The following is a 22,564-nucleotide window of genomic DNA, read 5'->3' on the forward strand; positions in this document are numbered from 1 at the left end:
ATGCCTGAACTACCTCGACACGAAGGAGTCAGCTGACGTCCCTTATGGAAAAAACACTTAAATTTCCCCATGTATTCATATGTTGTGACATGTGGAAGATGTGTTAACATGTTGTGACATGCGGGACCATTTCGAGCACATGTTGAATACATATTACCACAGGCTGTAACATGTGAAGCACATGTGGAAAAAAGGCGCCTGCATGGTGCCTCTTCTTTTCATACCACCAACAGATAGCTCAACCAGTTCATGGCTTGCCCTTCGTGTCAAAGGATGCTCAAGTCCTTTGAATTCGCTTCGATGCTGGGAAAACGCACTTTATTTGCTGTCTGTTGTTGTTTATCTGCCATTTGTATATGAAGATTTTACACAAGTTTTACATGAAGTTTATAGGTTTACATGGGGTGCACAGGACACTGGTGCTTTTTGCATATTTATATATTTCCTGTAAAAATGGTCCTGTAGGGAGGGAATTGTCAGGTCCATCAGGGAGATGTGGGACACCTGCACCGCCTGGCTCACTTGTATCTAAACTGGCTGCAGACCATGCTCTGGTTCTCTCCCCTTCACCATGCTAGACCCCATTCCTCCACATCTATATAATTTCCTTATCCTTACTTTACAGCTCATGGCACACTCACTCATACACTCCTGACACAACTGATAATACTGATGTTTTGTTAATTTGTAGTAGTGACCCATGTAGTGACCAAATAAAGGTAATCTGTCGTCAAACTGGCCACAGTTGGTCTTGGAGTACTGTTAACCATTGATAGCAGTTTCTTTGGCAACAAGTAAAGCCATCTGTTCATCAGGACACTGTAAATCACCATGGGTTCAGGAGGACAATAGAAAGAAAATCAGAAATGATTGATCCCAAAGGTTTCACGTGGCCATTTGTATGGGTTTACTTTGGGTATTTACATGGGTTAAACATCTAATCCCGTAGGTTTCACATGTGATCTAATAGTTTTCACAGGGGAAACATGTAATGCACATTCTATGCTATAAAAATGTTCCAAAAGCACATTTCCCAAGTGTTAGGTAGATGTCTCTCTGTTCAACATATTTCAAACATGATTATAACATCTTAAATCTGGTTTGTCTGTAACGGGTAGCTTTAGGTCTGCTATAAGGCTATAGGTCTAAAGGAGCTATAGATCTTTATGTGTCCAAACATAGAAAAGACCTGAACATTTTCTATCCAGTGGTATCCAGGTCAACCCACAGGCCCTAGGGTTCGGGTGGACCAGTGAAGACTGCTACTTCGAGCTACTTCCAGATATCCAAGCCCTTCAACCTATCTCTAAGTAAATACTTAGAGACACCAATGCAGAGATCATCATACAGCCCCTTCATCTCAAAATCATTGTGCAGATATAACATGATATCTTACCTGTTGCAAAGATCTGTGTCCTAGAAGGTGTGTTTGGAACCATAGCTGTTTTAGGAATTCTACCATTGATAATTACTTCCTGCGTACCACCTGAAGAGAGAAACAGTGGGCAAGTTGGGGGATCACTTAGCAAGTGATGAATACATAATATTTCTAAATTACTATACCGTCACTATTTAATGGGTGAACTCACCTACACCTTTATTAGTTGGGTCTAGAGTTACAATCTGAGAAGATTTAACCAGTACACCTGGAGGCTGGAAAAACAACAAATAAAACAAACATTAGAAATCCAAATTATTTTTGAGTATTCTTTACATGCTGATGTGTAACAACAATATGACTTGTTTGATAAAATATCCTATTTCGTCTTTCTTATTTCATCTCTACATATAAAAACCCAGCAGAACATTTGTCCAAATTGGTTCCGACTGCCTGAAAGTAGCATCAAAGGCTGGAGATGAAATGCTAAATTTTAGTTTTAAGTGCGTTACTACAATAAATAAACTGTTCACTGTGGTATAAAAAATCTCTAAATCCACTACATGTAGTGCGTTTCCCTTACCACCACCCGCAGCTTCCTCATAACTCCATCATAGAGCGATGAGTCTTTAACAGCTGCTTTGACTGTAATAGGATAATCTTCTTCATCCTTCATGGGAATAATGATGAAGGGTACAGATCGTGTAGTGTGGGGCTCAACTTTGACCTCCTGACGATACTTTCCACGTCTAGAGGCTGAACTGCACACATCTGGCGTCTCAATCAGATCCACACGCACCTTGAAAACGACATGAGAAAGGATCATAATCATCAGTTTTAATAATGATCACATCCTTAATTTTAATAAATGTTATGCTTTTCGTTGAAGATGTGATGTGATGAAATGTAATTAAGCACATTTACTCAAGTACTTACTTAGGTACATGTCTGTGATACTTATACTTTATTTTATTTCCATTTTCTGCTGCCTTTCACTCCACTCCACTACATTTTGGAGGCAAATATTATACTTTTTACTTCACTAGTACTTAGGATACTCAAAATTTATTTAAAAAAAAATGTTTTACCAGAAAATTATTTTTTTAAACTAATGTACAGGGGTTTGTACAGCTGGTAGAGAGGGCAACCCATGTACCAGGGGCTGAGGGTTGAATCCGGCTCGTGGCCTTTTACTGTACATCCTCCCTCACTCTCTCCCCCATCTCCTGCCACTCTCTAAGCTGTCCTGTCGAATACTAAATGCTAAACAACCCAAAAACAGTTTATTTAAAAAATAAATAAAAAACTGTAGTTCATTTAATATTAGATATTATAAATCTTTTACTCAAGCATGCCTTTTGGGTGTTATTAACAACACTGTTCCTAAAGGTTTAATGGAAAGGCACATGTAAATATTGTAATAAGGTTATTACAGGTGATAAGCTTATCAAGGACTGGAGAAGGGATTTATCTATTCTACTTACAGTGGCGAGATCAGGGCTGTAGTTGTGGAGGATTGCCTTGACTTCTATCTGCTCTCCTCGGACAGCTGAGTACGGCAGCCTGAGATCAATGAAGAAGTCCTTGCGGACAATTACCTCTAATGGTTCGCCAACACAGATACCTTAAAGATAAGAGGGATACAAAAGAGAGTGATGAAAAAGAGAAAAAATGTAAAGGTGTGGAGTGGGAGACAGATTTTATTCACTGAATCCTCACCGTGAGTTCTTGACAGACTAATTCCAGTGAACTGCCAGGTTGTGATTGAGTCTTGCAAAGGAACCTTTTTCTCAAATGTCGTGGTGTCACTGAAATGAAAGAAAAGTTACAGAGGTACAGGGGAGCTTTAAATGTTAGTGGAGTCACTCATGTAAAAGTAATGAGTGGGATTTTTGTGTGTACAGGTTTCAGTTATCTCACCAGTTTGAAATTTGTTTAGGGCAAGGAGGCAGTTTGATCTCTGAAAACAGCCAACTTTCAGGGAACTTGGTGCGTGAAACAATTTCACTGCTGTCCATGTAACTGTTGTCTTCCTCATCAGCTAAAGTGTTATTAAAAAGGTTAATACATTTCATGCTGGACTGAAGCAAAAGTAAAACAAATGCGAAAACAGGGCTGACAGGCTGGATAATGCTCCCATGAACATTTATTAGAAGTGATGTTTGTATTTCGTTACGCTTCTTCATGTCAGAAGAAGAGCTTGAGACCGAAACACCACATGTGGAGGTAATATGTTGGTGTTGTTGCTGGAACATCATAATTAAAGGTCATATTGATAATGATCATTTTCAAAAATTATACAACTACAGCGCTTGTAGAAAAATGGAAAATGAAAGTATCTCTTTTTCTTAAAAACATTATTATGATTGTGAATCAACTGTTTTAAAATGTTTGTCGATTAAAATGTTTGTTTTGTTTACCTCTGTGTAAGAATTCTGACAGTTGGTTCCAGCTTCTAATAAGGTTTGTCAGCCAATAGTATAACGCTGTTAGTATCACGTGGTATCTGTGTTTCGTCAGCAATCAACAGTCTTGGTAGTTGCCAGTTTGTGGGAAAAAACCCTGTAAGAATGGTTGAGTAATACAGTGTGTGCCTGTCCTGTAGTCAACCAATTCAGCCATAACAGCTCGCTCTAGTAGATGTGGACGTTGTGGCTTTTACATAATTTGAAATGAAAGTCCTGGAGTAACATTAATTCTGATGTTCCAGGAACAATAACAACACAAGTCCCAAAGCTAAGACAACAAGATTTGTCAGTTGCAGTGATGATCCTAGAACATTAATTATGAAGCTCTCAGAAGAACACCGACATGGCGACATCAGTTAACCCTCCATCCCTTGTCCCTGTCTCTTACCCCGAGCCAGTCTGAGGCTACCCTCCTTCCATTCAGCTTGCTGGTTTTCCATCACCTTACAGCAGTACAAGAAGGCCTCCTTACAGGCTGCACCATCCATGATGTAATCGCTGCGCCTCTCACAGGAGTATGAAACAGGAGTCATTTTCATGCCATCCAAACAACAGTCACGCTGCAGTTGGACTTGATATTTATTCACTGGAAAGAAAGAGGGTTGTGGAGGAGACAAAGAAGTGAGAAGGTATGGAGTACAAAAAGAACGGTGTACTGGAAAGTTGCAAAAAAAAATTTAAATAAGGCAAATTAGACTCTAAGATTGTTCCTAATGTTTAGTTAGTTTTATTTGAATAACCTCTATCCTCAAAAGCTCATCAAAAGGCAAAGGAGGGGGGAAAATAAAAAAAATAAACCTACCAAACCACAAGATAATATTGGACAGGCATACATTGAAAATACCATTCCGAAGTAACAGACTGACATCTTAAGTAAGTCAAACTTTTCAATTCCCCCTTGTCGCATAGATAGCATCAGTAACTTGGCAATTTTACAGAGAAACCCTGATCTCAGGGCGATAGCAGAGTGAAAGCAAGGTTTACAGGGAACCAGTCTATATGCGGTGGTGTTTTCTCCGACCATACACTGTGCAATTAGAATTGCCTTAATAATCATAAGAAGTTGACTGAATACGTTGTGACTGGCTAATGTAGAGCTGTGGTTCTTACCTAAGGTGGTTGTCACATTCATTACAGTAGTCCGTTTCCTCCTGCTGGGGGCTGGACATTTCAATTCTGGAAACACAGCAAAGAATAGGTCTTCAAAAAACTTACATTAACTACAATTACCGCCTTGTGGCCTTGTGCCTCAGCGCACAAGTCAAGTTGCAATTTACATAATTTCTTGTCCCGACTTGCATAATATAAGCAGTCAAAACTTTATTTAGAAATTTATGACAGGTTCTTCTTGGTGTCACATAAGTTATCACTATATTTGCATGTATCATCATCAGAAGATCTCTACAATCACCATAGTTTCAAAGTTGACCCAAGATCAGTGTCATGAATTCAATTTCCGACCAAATGTGATATACAGTCACAATCTTTTGAGTTGTGGCGTTGAATTATGGCCAAAGTGAAGCTGACCTTTGACCTTTTGGATATCAATTGTTATTACTTTAGCACTTTACACTACTAGCTATTTTTATGTGGAATTTTGTTTTAAGGCCCATACGCACTGAAACTGATGTGCCTGAATTGAAGCATGTCATTTCATGCTCCTATGGTGCACTGCAGGCATCAGATTTGAATTGCCAACTCCACAGAATCAGCAGTATTTTGGAGAAAAGTCACTATTTAGGGCTCATCTAGACACATGCAGTGTGTCAAACCCAAAACAAAAACTCTGTCTTTATATCGCTATGACAGTCTCCTCTCCTCCCACAGAATATTATTACAGGTACGTCAGTATTACAGACCTTGGATAAGTTTTCACAATAGCTGAATTTGGCTGTTACTGATGAGAGATTTCACAGCAGTGTTTGACTGGCCGCAACGATGCACAACACCTCAGCTGTGATATCTCTCCCTCTCTGTGTCCCTCTCAATGTCTCTCCTGATTTTTGTTTTCCTTTGAGCACTCCAAACGGGTACTGTGGCTACAGGAAAGCAGGCCAAATCAAAAACATGGTCAGCGTACGGGCGTTAAAGCAGTTGGATGTGCTTCGTAATGTTTTTGGTGCACGTTCAGATGCAAGCATCTGATGCTTTCAGTGCATTTGGCCCTTTAGTGAGCTTGTAAATTCTTGGGTTGTGGCCAACAATGTGTTTTGTTAGGTCACAGTGACCTTTGACCACCAAAATTTAATTAGTTCATCCTTAATTCCAAGTGGACGATTGTGTCAAATTTCTAGAAATTCCCTGAAGGTGTTCACAAGAGCTTTTATATATTTCATTGGTATATATGTTCAGTGGAGGGAAGACAAAAGTCATGTTACCCAATCTGTAGGGAGTGCCAGAAGTCGTGTTGGACTCAAACAACAGCCCAGCATCGAAGAACACACTCATAGCGTCCCTTCCTCCACCTGGTGTGCAGCCTGTGTCGGACTTATCTACAATGTCCCACACCTGAGCAAAGAGGAAGTGGAAGTAATTCACACACAGAAAAAGAAAAGGATAAGTAGTAGGGTTACACAATGTAAGCTAAACAGACATAACTGTAAACTCACATGACAGTTTGGATATGACTTTAGGAGCATTTACTCAAGCAATGCATTTGCTGTAATGGTGTGCTGATCGATACAGAAATGTGTATATCCCATACGTTTCTGTTCTAGGATCGATCCTCACATGAAAAGATGGATAGCTAAACTCAGTAATTTGGGGTAAATGTGTAGGGGACACAGTAGAAATTAACTACACTATCACCAGGATTTAGGCTAAATAATAACCAGTTGATAGGAACTACCTCTTCTTCTGCCTTTCATAGTCATATGCAAACAAATGTGGAGATATTTCAGTTCTACAGAATATGATGAGGTCAAATAACCTCATATTGTGTGACCTATAAGATGGGCCAGAAGCACAGCACACATTGCATCCTCCAGCAACCGCGAGCTTAAGATGTTCAATTTGGCAGCCAAACGCACCACGAGCCGCATCGCTAGAAACACGTCGCCAGCAAAACCATAGTTTTCCTGTGTCACTACGTGCCTGGCGTGTGCTCCTCTCATGTGCTGCTCATTGCCTTTTTCTATTAGTGTTTGGACTCGCATTTCAATATTCTCAACTTTGCAGCACAAGTCGCAGAGTCACACCTCTTGTCAATGTTGTACCTGGCCCAGGCAACTGGGCCCCCCTCTAATGCCCCCGGTGGTGTGTGTGGTGCACCTGTGGAGTGGGGCAACATGTGCACCACACACACTATGGGAGGCTTTAGAAGGTGGACAGATAAGACAAAAGGTTCTGCAGCATTTGTGAGAGGGCAGGTAGGACAAATAATAGCAAATCCTAGCGTTATTAGTGTTTTATTGCTGTTTAAATGTAGGCTTTTAATGGCTATTTAAAACATATGTCTCTAGTTGTTCTTTATGCCTGGAATTCTGTCATATCAACGGGTTCGTTGCATAATAAAACAGTTTAATAAAACAGCATGCTTTTTGTACAAAATATTATTATGGTATTGGTATTGGTGATATCAGCCAGGGTTTTATTTGGAAATCTGGCGTATCACTAATATTCTGCAAGACATAAATATAGCAAATATTATATGAGGCAACATACTAACAAACTTGGAAGTTAACGTGTGTGTAATTGTTATATAAAGCTTTTTAAGTTGAAACCCTTTCAGATTTTCAAAGATAAATATGAGATGAAATGACCTTTTTCTGAGTGAGGCGGTGCTTGTTGTTTAGGACGTAGACGCCTTTGTCAACTGCGACCAGTCCCACTGTGGCCTCTGGGTCTCCTGTGACCTTCAGACCAAACATCTTGCCAGGTTCAAACGATGGAGCAGCTCTGGATGATTCCAGCTTCAACTAGATTTGAAGGGGAGATCAATGAATGAGACATGCAGTTTTTTATTTGTTAAAGCAGCATGCTCAAACTTGGCTACATCAGTGTGTCTCACCGAGCCCATGCAGGAGTCCTTGACATCCACCCAAACAGAGTCTGATACCACTTCATTGTCATTTGTATGGTAATAGGCTATGATGCGGAATGATGGCAGCATTTCTTTGGTCACGACTTCTATCATGGATATCAGTACTTGGCCTTTTGTTGTGTAACGACCATTTTTTACCAGCCGACCTCTGCTCAGGATCTGGGGACACAGATTCATACATCAGCACTTATGCCACAGGGGTACACCAACTGCCGAAAGCAACACAAACACTCAAGCATGTGCACAAACACATAGGTGCAAAACAACCCTCACTAGGTATGTGATGTCAATTTGTTGATGCTTGGTAAACATCAAGTTGACTTTTAGGTTTTCTCCTAATGTGACTTCAGCTGTATTCACACCTGTAATAAAAACATTACACAATTAGTTTCTGGACATTTAGGGGGCTGTTATGCATGGTAGTTAGGCAGCACTGCCTCCACCATCACCACTGACTTTACCATCTGATATGATTTCAGGTTGTTCCTCACCTATGTGGATGTAATTGTTGCTTTTAGTGGTATGTGGGAGAGCTGTCATGGTGGCTGATGCTTGCCTCTCACGTGTAATACGAGGATCATTGGTCTTTGCCTGCAAATAAATGCATACAGTAAATATATACACACACAAGGTATAAAAAGTTATAAAGGCTTTCCCAATGTAATCAACAAAAGGGGAAATATAAAACCAAGTAAAGTAAGCAAATTAAATAATAAAAAGAGATCAACATAAGTTGATAGAAGTCATACACTGTATAAAATACAACACTCATTGACTGTTTCCTTCAGCCATAGCCCATTCTTTTTGTTATGTTTTATCTTAGCATTCATCTGCCAAAAGTTTCTGTAATGCAAAGGTTTAAATGAAAATCAAGCAATTATAAAGACATACTGTAATCTGTAGTGGTCCACTGGTTTCCGCTATATTGATGGTAAGCCTTGCCATGCCATTGGCTTCAGTGACGCCCTTCACCTGGCCTGGATCAACCACCACTGCAACACCTTGTGCAGGAGTGTCATCAGGATTCAAAACTTCAACCTGCCATCAGAGACACGAACAGCTGAACTATCTGAGTGCCTTTGCATCATAATGAAAATACATGAAAACATTGCACTAATCAATTATAGTTATTAAGAGGCAATGTAACTATAATTGTGCTGTCAATGTATGTAAATGTAAATAAGTACTTTATGTACTTTACCGCAACATCAAAGGACATTCCTGGTTTGAAGTATTTGGGTGTTTTCTTGAAGTGGATGGTGTACGGTGATGTGACAATTTGGATATTTCTCAACTCTGCCTCCACCATTTCACTGCCTGTGAGTTGATGCAGAAACACAAACACGTTCACACACAAACTGATTACAGAAAACCTCCATCATATCTTTATTTTCTTTTTCCCCAAGACACAAATAATACTGTTAGTTACTTTGATGCTGAAATATTATGAATCACACGTGAGCAAATATACTGAATGGGCAAAAAACAAACATTCTGTCTTTCTTACCACTTTCTGTCAGCACACTGACAGCTACAAATATGGGGCTCCCCACCAGGTTGAGGATGTGTGGGAAGGTCTGTGTGATGTACTCTTTCTTTAGCATGGCAGCTCCATTACCCCGATTAATCTAATGTGACATAATACAAAAGCGCACCTTGAAATACCATCAGTGAAAGTACAGGAAAATAGGGTCAGCTTGGCTTTGACCAATCTATTGGCAAACTGATAGAAATAAAGAAAAAGGCTAAGAATGTGCTTGCCTGCACTCTCTGAAGAGAACTTGGAAAGCTCTGTTTTTTACCCTCTCGAATAACCCCAAATACCACGTAGGCCATTCCATCCACCTCTTCACCAAATAGATACCTAAAACCACAAAAGAAGGACATGCTCTAACCCACAATAAAGTAAACCAGGACAATTAAAACTACATGAACAAATGACTAACGGACTGAACAACACCCTTTATTTTCTCCTCCAATCAATCTACCAATCACACTTGGTCTCTTCAGATGCAAAAAAAATAAAATACATACGTAGCTCTGATGTTGACGGTGAGCTCTGGATTGTCCACGTAGAAGAAGGGGCTCACAGGCGTCAGCTTCACCTCAAAACTGGGCAGCACTGAAAGATGAATGATTGAATGAATGAATGAATGAATTAATTAATTAATGAGATTTTTTACATGTCCAGCCAGTTAAAAAGTATTTGAATGTAAAAGGTGTATAAAGGTTTTAAATAAAAGTATCGGTCATGAGGGACTTACCATATTCTTTTACCTCAAACTCTGCAGAGTAGCTTTGCTGTGGGTTGCTGTCCAACCTTGCCACTATCTTCCACATGCCAAGACTAAACACAGACACATACAAGAACAAATATTTCAGTAATCAGGCAAATAATTCAAATATTCATGAACATTTTGAGACTGATGGTAACACATGAATCAGACTTTAGATCCCATGGATCTGACAATATATTCTTACCAAATGAGCTGTTACAAAGTGTTTGATGTTTATACTGTGAGAGCAGTAACGACACAAACATTGAAGTTTAGGAAAAAAAGGTGTAAAGCGCTCAGGTTGGCTGGCAAACTGTACAATAGGTAGAACGGTTGTATTTTCACTTTGTTATGTTTGTTAATTTACAGTTAATCTTTGATAGATTCATTACTCTACAGTTTAAAGGAATAGTTTAACATTTCTGCTGGGAGTTAGATGAGAGGCTTAATACCACTTTATCCATTAATGATCCCCTATAGGTCTTGTCATTCGTAGTCACCACATACAGTTCCACTGTTATGCTGGTGACACTCAGCACACTTTTTCTCAGCACACAAACGGTGAAATGTATCAAACTTTAACTTGTAATATCATGTTTGTGTAATCGTTCAAAAAATGAAACATCCTCAGTTTTGTCAGTCAGATCATATTTCCCTGTCTCTCCTGCAAACTTACCCCCAGCTGATAAAAAAGGGTGAACCCATCAGTTAACTATGGATAAGTGAAGCTACATACGCTCTGCAGGACTGTTTTGATGTTGAAAGATGCCGCCACCCCAGATAACATCAGTCTTGCGGAAAATACATTAATGGTGACATCATACATCACCAAATCACATGTGTTGATGATATGGTGATCACAAAAGTAATAAAATCATTCCCCAACCGCAAAGCCCGGATGAATAAAGAGCTGAGGGCTCTATCTACAGCCAAACCTTCTTTCAGTCAGGTGACAAGGAAGTATACAAGCCCACCAGAGCAAGACTTAAAGCTGGCATAAAGGAGGCAGAGAGATCTGGAGGGACAGGAGAGAGACATCAACACCAGTAGCACCAAGGATATGTGGCAGGCGATCCAAAACATCACGGGCTACAACAGCAGGAACAACAGGAATGGCACCATCATGTGTGAAGTCACGTTGCCAGATGAACTTTGGCTTTTTATGCCTGCTTTGATCTCCTCAGCAAAATGACCGCTGTAAAGTCTATTCCGACTGGACTGTCAGTAACCACAACGGATGTCAGAAGAAGAGTGAATATGGTTAAGTTTCTCAGCCCGATGAAATCTCTGGCCCTGTACTAAAAACATGCCACTGAGCTAGCAGATGTTATTATAGACATTTTTTTAACATATCACTCTCACGGGATACTGTCCCCACCTGCTTCAAGACAGCTACCATCGTCCCTAACCTAAAAAGTCTACTGTGTCTAGTTAAACCATTTCTGAAAATTGATGTGAAATCCGCCGAAAACACCTATCCCAGTATAGCCCCAAGTAAATTTAGAGCTGTTGTTAAACCATTTGGATTTTGAACACACTGAATTATTATTTTTTGGGAAAATAAGCCTGCAGTTGACCTGTAACTGCCCATTTTAGCTGGCAATCACAATGGGTCTGCATCACATAGTCTTACATGGTCCACAATCACTCTTTGGCTGTTTCAGGCCACAGGGTAGGTACAGAAGCTCCTAATTGCTCAAATGGGGTGTCAATCAATAGCTCAGAGTTCGGTAGCCATCTCTGTGTTCCAGTTTAATGCCGTTTTGCTTCCAAATAGTAGGATTTCTATGTATGGCATGACTATACACTTCAATTGATTTAGGCCATCGCACATGGTAACAGGAAAAACAACTACCGCTCTGTGTAACTAACCCCACCCTGGTTAAGCGCTTTGAGAAACTGGCTCTCTAGCACATCAACAACAACATCTCTGGCAGCCTCGACCCTAACCAATATGCATTCAGAATCAACAGATCCACAGAGGATGCCATATTCACTGCCCTCCACTCAGTCTTCACACACCTCAACAATGATAGCATCTATATCAGCTCAGCATTCAAAATGCCTCCATGAAAGTAATTGGAAAACTTAACACTCTGGGCTTTAGGGTTAGGGTTAGGGTTAAAATTAGATGTAATTAGTTCAAGACAAATAAGGTAAAATACTCACCTGACAATTTCACCAAGTTTGTAATTTTCAGAGTAGATCTCTGATTTCAGAGAGACTGGATCAAGTGGTAAAATGATGCCTTCAGGAGTCTAAAAATAAACAATATTGAACAACATTAACACTTTTTTTACATAATAATTTTCGTACAGCCATGCCACAATTTTGTCTACAATCAGTAGTCCGGTCACCACCTAGACCGACACCTTTTCAGCTTTTTCTAAAAATTCTGTTTTCCCCTGTGGGCAGAGGCTTTAATCAATGTGCAACTCAAGCGCTAGGGGGAGGTATGCATTCATTATAACATTAAGTGGTAGCAGTATAAACCATATACACTGATGTAGTCTCTGTTTCTGAAGAGGCCTTGTTTTGTAGCTCTGTGTTGCTGGCTCTGACCTTCGCCATCTTGGCAGTGTCTGACTCTTGTTTAACTTTTTTAATATATAGGGGTCTATGCAGATTGCCTCGCTTTCGGAGCCAGCCTTAGGTATCTATTTGAGGAACTGCAGTTTTTGGCACTTTGCATCTGCTTCGTTTTTCAGCCCTGGAGGTTACAGCATGGGTAGGACAGGTGTTACTGGAGATAGACAATAAGGGAATTATCTAGTAATTAGCACCTGTGGTGTTTTCTCATAATCAGGTACTCTCAGGTTCAGCTGATTATATTGCATTCAATTAGGTACATATAAATGATAAAATACAGTACCACAATCTCAATGTCAATAGAAGCAGCAGTTTGGGTTTTATTATCCGTCTTTACAGGCTCCATGAGTGGTGTCAATGCAAACATCCTGTAATGAACTGACACAGAGAGAGAAAAAGCTTCTTTTTTTTTTGCTGGTGAGTCATGTGACTGTTTAACAACTTTTCATTTTACTGTATTTTATTGTTCAGTCATTCATTCATCATTCAAAAATAAATTTTGTTAAACAAATAGAAATAAATAGTGCGCTATGGTAATATTTTACCTTACCACAGTAAAAGAAAACTGTCTTATGCATCACAGTCAAGTGGCGACCTCAAAATAAAGTTGCAAACTAGTTTGTGAATTAGGTTGCTTGGAAATTGATTAAAAAAAAGACATTTATTCAAAGTTTTTATTCAACCTGCATAATTATACAAGGTATCTGTCAATTAACAAACAAATCTATATGACTACAGAATACTACTACTAAATGTAAATACAGAACCAAAATTTCTTTTACTGTTTTTTAATAAATGTTATTACAGTATTAAATCTGATACTAACATTCACTGTTACAGCTTTTTTAATGTTATTTGATATTAGTCATGTAAATTCAGTCTATTTGGTAATTTTCTGATTTATTGTTATTATATATATTTTCAAAAAATACAGGGAAAATCAGTAAAATAAACAGGAAAAAAACTGTAAAATTACTATTTTTTCAGTGAATGTAGGGACATTCTCACAGTAGTAGGTGTGTTTTTCAGCACTGATAGAGTATTGAACTCACCTGTGCTTTCGGGGGTGTAGAGGGTCTTGTCAGTCTGGATGAAGATGTACCCGGACTGGAAGGACGTTAAAACAACTTTCTCCAGCAGTTGGTCAGGGAACTGAGCTTGCAGGTACACATACTGCTTGATGTTGGGATCTTTACTGAAGTAACCAACAGGGATCTGAAACACCATACAGAGACGGAAGCAGAGCATGAGGAGCAGAGTGCAGCCTTTAATGGGCATTTCTGGATGCTACGTCTCTTGTTTGTGGTCATTATAGAAAACATTTTATTTAATCTTTCTGGCCTTTAATTAATAGTATCACCAATGTATTTTGGTAATAAAACCATGTAACAGTGATTCGTTTTTCAGAACTTCCACATTACCATTATTTGTGCGAGCTGCTGGAAGTTGGTTTCATTGGTGAGGGTCACAGTTGTGGATGCCAGCCTTTTGGCTTTGGTTGGATGGTTCATCACAATGATTTCGACCCTAATGTCTGCTCCTCTGTAATCTTGACACTCAACAAAGATGTTTTCTGCTGTTCCTAGCCGCAACAAGTTGGGGGCAGACATCACCTGTCTGCAGAGCAGAGAAAGATGGAGAATAGATGTAGTCACTGTGCAGAGGACGCCACATGCTGTTTAGGATTTAATAAAAGAGCATGCCCATTCTTAATGTATGCATTTGAGGCATTATGAACCAAACACATAATGATGAAGTGTTATAGGAGTGATCTGATAAAGAAGTGATTCCCATCCTTTTTTGGGTGTGCACCCCTGTGAATGACATTTTTATGTGCCTGCAGAAATAATTCTGAAAAAAAAGAAAAGTAGAAAAATAAACCATTTTTCCACTTACTTATCCCTCTACTCATCTTTTGACCCTTCAGGTTTATCTTGGGACCCTTTGGGGGTTCCTGAACCCCGAGTTGAGAACCACTGCCTTGTGTGTTAAAGTTTCAATTCACCCAAATTGCCAAAGACAAACAAACAAACAAACAACAAAAAGCATATCTGTTTGACAGATGCGGACCCTGAGCTCCAGCATGGACTTCATACTCAATAAGTGATCCATTGATTACCTTGATTAATTTCCAGCACTGGATCAATGCAACATTTCATCACAGGTCTATGTTCTGTTGCCATGACTGTGCAAACTCCTTGACTCATGTAACACAAACTGGACTGCAGCTTCTCATTATGTAAGACAATGATGAAAGGGAACTGTGCTGAACTGATATCCATCGTATTCATAAACTCTCTAAATTGATTATAAATGCAGAGATCCTCTGATATTGCTGTTGCTCCAGTTATGACGCTGGAACAACCTGAATATCAGGGAGATGAACAAACAAACTGTATGTTTCAGCACCGTTTTCTGTGAATGAATTCAAGCTCAGTGGTGGTGTAGCGCTGGTCTACTTACAATGGAGCTCCATCAGCCAGAAAAGCAAGAGAAGCAAAGGCCAGAGAGGCCCCGAGCCACAGCAGAGTCCTACCCATCCTCCTGTCTGATCCTGATCTGCTCTGCTCCTCTTCCCCTCACCACGGTCTCCCCCGACCTCCTCCCTGTGTTTTTGTACACACAGCTAAACGCAAACACACTAACACATGATTTCCCAGCAGCAGCAAAACTGTTATCTCTGCTGAGTGAAAGGTAAATAGTAGAAAAATCAGGAAGGGGTTACGAGTATGATGAACTTCTTGGCATACAGCAGCAAACTTTAACAGTTTCTGTTTTAAACAGAACATTGACGTTAGATAGGAAGAAACACTGGCTGGAGCAGGGCATGAAGAATGTTGATAAAAGCCTCATGAGTTTCTTAAATTTGTTGATAATAGCATTACAAATTCATTGAGTTTAACTAACTTAGCTTGTATGTCATTGTTAAACCATTTATAAGCTGTTTTCTTTCTTTCATGATTAATACATGCTCTGTTTTGCATATATTAGCAGTTAAATATGCATTCATAATTATGAATTGTGGCAACTGGATCTAAAGCAAGAACAATGCCTTTAAAGGAGCTCTTTGTTACAATTTATAGTAATTTACATGCATTCATCACTGTTTTTATTGGCCATATATGAGCAGAGTGCAAGGTTACTTGAAAAATGAGACCTTCTCTGCCCTCTCCCGGGTTTTTCTACAAGCCTGTGGATGATCTGTTTAAGTTTTTTAATGCAGCTGGACTGTGGGTTTCTTTGTGAAGGATTTGAGTTTGATTTTCCGCAACAATGCAAAGGATGTGACCAATACCATTCTCGAGTCCCTCGTCTCATTGTCTCTCTCTGCTCAGGTAACAGAGAGCAACAACAGCTAACTTAAGTTTGAAAATGGAGTCTGCTTACATTAACTAACAACTGGCTTCCAGCACAACACACATTGTCATTAAATATTTATTGTTATTGTTTGTGATGCTATTATAACCAATAATAAGAAACTCATAAGGCTTTATTAACATTCTTGAAAGTCTACAAATGATTAAAAAGAGCTTATAATTATCTTATAATCTATCAATCAACATGTTTATCATGCTATTATAAACATGCACTGGCTCTTGCTGATGTTAATAAGCATATTTAAAGGACTTATAAGGGTCTTATTATTTATTAACTAATGCTTATTACTATAGGATCTTAATTAAAGCCTTACCAAAAACAAATTTGCCAAAAGTACAAAAAAGTAAGAAGATTTTTCAAACATAATTTTACACAGATTTTATGCACTAGATGAATCCTTGAATACGTCAGTAAAGGGTGCCTGTTTGGCCTTAAAGGTGCTATATGTAAGAATTGTCCACCTGTTTCATTCATAATCAAAAACAAATATGGGCAGCATATCACCAGAGTCACTGCTATCTGCTGCTAACTGTATTCTGTTAGATCCATGATTCAGAGCTACTGTTACCTTGTTAGCTCAGTTAGCTGTGCAGCTAGCTGGACAGCCGGGGCACAGGAGCTTGCGACTGTTGGGAGAAAGAGGTTTTGACACAGCAAAAAGTAGCAGTGTGAGGGTAGGAACATACTAAGAGAAAAATAAAACAAAAATATGCTATAGAATAGAAATGCAACAGACAATAGATGGATCTGAGTGCATATAAGTACATGTGCAATGTTAACTTAAATGTGCAATGTGCAAAAATTCCTGAGATATGCATGCAGTGTTTATACTCATACAGACTGTTTGTATATACTTGTGCAATATCTGTCATTAACTGTAAGCGGTGTATGATATGAATCTTTGTGGGTTAGGAGGTACTGGGTTCTGATGGTGGCATCAAAAGTTTTACCAGCTGGAGAAGAAACACTTTCTAAGCAGGCTTTGAAAACATTGAATAAAAAAGTCAAATTCATGCCATCATTGTAAAAAATGTCACTTTGAATTCATAGTCATTGGGAAAAGCTAGAAAGCAGCCTAAAGCAGATAACAAACTACAAAACTAACCATATTATACGTGTTATAATCTTACTGTCAACCTATATGTTTGTTTTTCTAATGAAAAAGTTACATAGTGCACCTTTAAATGGATAACTTCCCACTTTTACCTCCGTCAAGGAGGTTATGTTTTCGCCTGTTTTCGCCTTGTTGGTTGGTTTGTCAGCAGAATTACACAAACGGATTTCAGCGAAACTCTGATGGAGGATGTGTCTCGGCCCAGGATAGACCCCATTAACTTTTGGTGCAGATTCCAATAAAGGGACAGATCCATACATTTTTTCTCACTTTCCTAAACATTGTTATACATATTTAGGTGGCTGGTATCGATGAGTGAGTAAATGAGGATTTTAAAATGTTCTATGTGATACTGGATTTGGCTTGATTGAATCAAAGTAGACTGTTGGGCCCTGACAGAGGCTGAGTGCCATTCTAGTTCCATATCAAAGTTTATATCAAATTTTATTTTAGAGCTCATATATAACTCTACAGTAAATCTGCTTAAGAAGTGAATTTTAATAAACTTTCCACAACAACCACGAAAAGATTACATAAAAAAAGAAGCTTCTCTGTGTAAAACAAAACACAAAACTGGGCATTATGTCTTTGTTCTAAAACAGTGGCCCAAACTTTCTCCCAAACCTTAACCACTAGCACGGGAGCTTTGGACCAGGATAGGGCAGGGCTAACTGGTTAGCATGCTAACTTCAGTAGATACCTCTTCAACATGATACTTCACATTCACTGTTGATAATTTTAGTTAATTTTGAATGTTTCCAACTTAAATTCTCCCATTTTGCACCTTTAAATTTATGTTTTTCTCTAGAAACATGTGGTTGGCTGATTTGAAACAACTTTGACCCACAGCATTTTTTCTGGATGACTCACTCCTTTCTTTTTAACTTCTGATAAGCCCTGGGTCTGCCAAGAGCAGACATAGTGTCTATTTGTTCTGCAAGTCAACTATTTGGGCACAACCAAAGTTTGTTTGATTAGGAATAATCAAAGTAGGCCAAACAACAGCCTTCTAAAACTCGCACAAGGCCTTTTCTCTCTAATGATTAAACCTAACCCATCCTGATGTGATTAATGATTTGTTTGTCAAGCCAAACTGGATTAATCCGGGTACTCCTGTGGTTTGTCTTGAAGACTGTTTTTTTTTTTAAGACACAAACATATTGATATTTGTGGACTGTTTGGTGGCAATGAAATAGAGAGAGAGAGAGAGAGAGAGAGAGAGAGAGAGAGAGAGAGAGAGAGAGAGAGAGAAAGGACACAAAAAATCATGGCAACCAAAAGAAAACAGAACATGTGGTCACTGTTCGACAGGTGAGGTTGAGACAGAGATGCACTTTCTCCTACAATGTAAAACATTCAACGAAACGAGGAACATTTATTTTAACAAGTTCAACTCTGTAATCTCAAATTAAAAATACTGCTGGGAGAAGGAGACAGGGCATAACTTGCTGCCCAATATGTGTCAACATGCCACAACCTGAGGGACAGTGAATGACTGACACACACACACACACACTCACACACTCAATCTTGATGTTGTGTTCATGTTGTTGTTTATTGTGCTCTGTCCCAGTCTTTGGACAGGTTGTTGAAACTTTCATGCCAATAAAGCCCCTTTGAATTGAAAAATTGAATTGAATTGACAGGCAGAGAGAGAGAGAGAGAGAGAGAGAAGCAGCTGTTTGTGGTTGGTGCAGATTGGTCACGTGACCAGGCTCATCTGCATATGGACAGGTAGGTGAGCGTGAGAGGAAAAGTTTAGCTGTTCCGAGAACGCTCCGACCTGTGACCGCTGGATTATTGGTTTTGTCGCTTTCCTGGAGTATTGCGTTGAACCAGGAGTCACCGCAGGTCACCGAGGACATCTCAGCTCAATTACCGGCAGGTAACTACTCCCACTGAATCGATCAAATCTAACACGACACGTAGCCCTAGGAGTCGAACCGCAACCGAAACAGTTTGTGAGTTTCTTTCTGGGTCAGAGAGGCGGCAGGGGGTTTCTTCGTCTCCTTACCTATCAGCGGCTTCACCTGTCATTTCACAGCAGCAGGAGCAGGAGGACGAAGAGGAGGAGGAGGAGGAGCAGGAGGAGCAGGTTCACCTGAGCTGAGCAGGCACCGGTCAAACAGGCGGAGCAGGACCTGCTGCATTCCGCGAGTGCACCTACACGCATCCGCCTGTGGCAATATAAAACGTGGGTGATGGGTGTGTCAGTGTCGGTGTGTGTGGATTATCGAGGATTAGGGAGAACATTTGTCTTTTCAGAGTCTTAATGAGGTAACCCTTATTTATATTTTTTTTTGTATGCTGTTTATTTTGTCGCTAAATTGTTTTGGCAGAAAATACTCAGCTTTCCAAAATACAGCTTTCCAAGAGACCAAGATGACACCTGCGATTGTCTTGAATTATTTAAAACCCAGATATAATTAGGGGCACTGTGGACAAGAAATTCAGAAACTCAGAAAGTTAATATCAACGATATTGATGAGGTCATAATACAAATTCAGAAATATTTATTTTATACAAGCTGTTCTCAGAGGAAAATAAGATCCACAGAACACTGTTTGAAGCTAGAAAGGTGGCAGGGTCCGCCACATATAAACAAAGTAAAACAGAATGACACTGTGTTGTCCTTTTTAAGGTCAGTTTGCTTATTCAGTCATGAATAGGTTTTAGCTTAGCAGCTACAGTGAGGATTTTGTCCTAAAAAAAACGTGTCAAAAACTTCTTTTCAAATCAATTTAGGGTTGTTTTTCTTATATTTTAAAAGTAATCCCCATCTTCTTTGGTTGTTTAGGAAAACGCTGCAACACTGTTTAGCCGTGAAGCTCCAGAAATGTTTTGTGGACTACGAAACTTCACCCAACTTTCTATCAGCATGGGGGCGGGTAGATAATGACTGAATTTAAATTTTTGGGTGAATTTGCCCTTTAATTTACTATTGCATAGAGGAAGAGAAACAGAAAATTCTCACATTTGAGTAGCTGAAACAAGCATATTTTTGTTCAACATTCGCTTTGACAGTTGACAATTGAGGTTTCTGTTTTGATTAATCGACTAATTGATTTCTGAGCTCACAATGTCGTCTATCGATCAACATTTCTCTTTCTACCTTCACTGCTGCTAAATCACTGTAACACTCGCTGATCAAAAGACTTCAACGCCCCCAAAGAGTATCATTTAATCCATTACAACAGCCGTGAACACTCAACAGAAACTTGGTTGTGTATTTGGGAAGTGTGAAGTCTACACTTATACTATGGTGTTGTTGTATTTGACTAAATTATATTAAAAGATGCTTTAAAAGATAATGTTTTTATATACGGGACATGGGGCAACAATAAATCACAAAATCATGTCGTGCCAGTTTTTTCCTCCTCTGACAGAATTGTAGTGCGGTTAGTCTGCAACTTATCCAAAATGCCTCAGTTCTCATCTCGACTCATAGCAGTGACATAATTGCTGGCCTCCCACATTGAAGCTGTCTTCCAGTCGTTGTTAGAGCTGATAAGATCTCTCTCTTGGTATTCAAAGCTGTCAGAGGCCTGAAAGGAGCATATTTCCCTGACAGTTAAGTTGTTTTCCCATCACTCAGGCCATCCGGCTGTGAGGTTTTTAGTCTTGAGCTGTCTGATGCAGAGTTAAAGCACATCTTGGACAAAAACGGACTCTGAATCTGTCAACTTTGGCTTCAGGAAACTGTGATGGAAATTCTTCATCATGTTCTGATATTTTATAGAACAAATTATTCTTCAATGATCAGGCAAATAATCTGCAGATTAATCGGGACGAGAACAGTCGTTTATTACATTTATCTGCTTTATTTAGTCTGGCACATGCTGAATGCATGTACTGTAGACAATGGTCTTTCTACTGTCACTTTCTTATACATGTGAACACATGCATATTGAACTGCCTTTGTTTTGAAATTTGTGTGGTTCAAGTAAATAATTATTTGATTCAAGTCAAATAGTCTGACTTTAATCTCAGAGATGACTGACCGAGATGATCTGTTTTTCCTCTTGCACACGAGATCATGAGACCCATTTGATACATTCCTTTGTTGTTGTTGTTGTTTTTTTTTCAGGTGTGTTCAGGGTCGTTTCTATAGAACTGATGCTGTATTGGTCCAGATGTAAGAACACAGGCCACACGGACCCACTCGATACTTTAAAATCCTCAGGTGAGGTGAGTTCAAACTTAACACTGTCATACAATCTCATCCCTGTGTAGCTGTTTGCTATTTGGAAGACTTATCAGCACCTCACTCACAAGTATTTTGATACTAAAAAGAAAACTCAGTTTAAAGCCATTAAAATATCCATTTTTAAATGTATTGATATTATAGTGAATGATACTCTTCTTACATATTGAATTGAATACTTACGTGTAGACACATTTTTAAAATCGTTGCCTATTCACTCGACCTGTGGTGCATCGACTCTGAAGCTCTACATTGTGCTTTTAATTTGACGTAGGCAACTTATTATACATCTGCTGACCACCCTGACGGCCTTATCTGTGTGCGATTCCCTCCCCAGCTGTCCGTCACCATGGCCATGCAGGCGTTCGTCCCACCTGCAGTGTCGGTGTTTGTGTCCACCGTGCTGTCCCTGCTCAGCTTGACTCTGCTGCTGCTGCTGTGTCTCATCAGGAAGAAGAGAAGGATGGAGGGAACGTACAGGCCCAGCGCAGAGGAGACGAAGCAGACCGGGGCAGCGGGATCTGAGAAACCCGGCCTGCCTCTGCCGCTGCCCAAAGAAGAACGCCTCATATGATTTGAAGTGGAGTCCCACACTCTCACCCCGCTGTCACTGTGTAAACCCCGTGGATCGATGCCTCCTGTTCTCAGTCGATGCTGTGCTGCTAACCTCTGGGATCATTGATGGTGGTTTGCTTCAGACACACTAAACACTGTTTGTGCTGCACCTTTCATTCCTGGTGAACACAAAGACTCATCAGACTGTTATCACCACTGCATGGGAAGAGGAAGTGCATGCCATTTGAGTTCCTGTCGTATTCCTCTTTCTAGATAAGTCACTCCCTTTATTCTGCCAAATAAGGGACATGAGCTGAGGTATATTTTGTATTTGTACAGTTCTGTTTTTACTTCACTGTGTGCTCTGTGTATTTATATATAAAACATGTGTTTTGCCCTGTTTCCAGTTATGAAGGATATTGATTGACACTGTTGATGACTTTAATGCACTTTTATGTGGAGCTCTGAAAAGCTCAACTTTGTAAAGAAACATAAAAATCAGTATGTATGGTACACAAGGTGTTCTGCTAATAAACCAGGAATGTGCACATCCGGCACTA

At 39.5% G+C, this 22,564-nt stretch overlaps 2 protein-coding genes across 2 annotated transcripts in view; one reads left to right on the forward strand and one right to left on the reverse strand.

Annotated features, from left to right (window-relative positions):
- Positions 1 to 15,310, reverse strand: part of LOC140999177 (uncharacterized) — a 64,839-nt gene extending 49,529 nt beyond the window's left edge. The window contains 24 exon segments of the mRNA XM_073469494.1: positions 1,397 to 1,486; positions 1,590 to 1,653; positions 1,962 to 2,177; positions 2,863 to 3,002; positions 3,098 to 3,186; positions 3,299 to 3,419; positions 4,235 to 4,432; positions 4,957 to 5,022; positions 6,225 to 6,354; positions 7,608 to 7,763; positions 7,856 to 8,047; positions 8,162 to 8,250; positions 8,380 to 8,479; positions 8,780 to 8,926; positions 9,090 to 9,205; positions 9,396 to 9,516; positions 9,650 to 9,752; positions 9,923 to 10,010; positions 10,153 to 10,235; positions 12,334 to 12,422; positions 13,037 to 13,131; positions 13,806 to 13,968; positions 14,175 to 14,370; positions 15,217 to 15,310. Coding sequence (XP_073325595.1) covers positions 1,397 to 1,486; positions 1,590 to 1,653; positions 1,962 to 2,177; positions 2,863 to 3,002; positions 3,098 to 3,186; positions 3,299 to 3,419; positions 4,235 to 4,432; positions 4,957 to 5,022; positions 6,225 to 6,354; positions 7,608 to 7,763; positions 7,856 to 8,047; positions 8,162 to 8,250; positions 8,380 to 8,479; positions 8,780 to 8,926; positions 9,090 to 9,205; positions 9,396 to 9,516; positions 9,650 to 9,752; positions 9,923 to 10,010; positions 10,153 to 10,235; positions 12,334 to 12,422; positions 13,037 to 13,131; positions 13,806 to 13,968; positions 14,175 to 14,370; positions 15,217 to 15,293 — 2,929 coding nt within the window. The 5' untranslated portion in view covers positions 15,294 to 15,310.
- A 3,688-nt stretch (positions 15,311 to 18,998) lies between these two features.
- crb3b (crumbs homolog 3b) lies at positions 18,999 to 22,561 on the forward strand. Its single transcript, XM_073471868.1, has 3 exons — positions 18,999 to 19,130; positions 21,333 to 21,433; positions 21,787 to 22,561. Exons 2-3 carry the CDS (start codon positions 21,362 to 21,364, stop codon positions 22,021 to 22,023), a joined length of 309 nt encoding a protein of 102 aa, XP_073327969.1. The 5' UTR covers positions 18,999 to 19,130; positions 21,333 to 21,361; the 3' UTR covers positions 22,024 to 22,561.
- Positions 22,562 to 22,564: the final 3 nt, after the last annotated feature.

The sequence above is a fragment of the Pagrus major genome, chromosome 1 (genome assembly GCF_040436345.1).
Source record: "Pagrus major chromosome 1, Pma_NU_1.0".
NCBI classification, from domain to species: domain Eukaryota; kingdom Metazoa; phylum Chordata; class Actinopteri; order Spariformes; family Sparidae; genus Pagrus; species Pagrus major.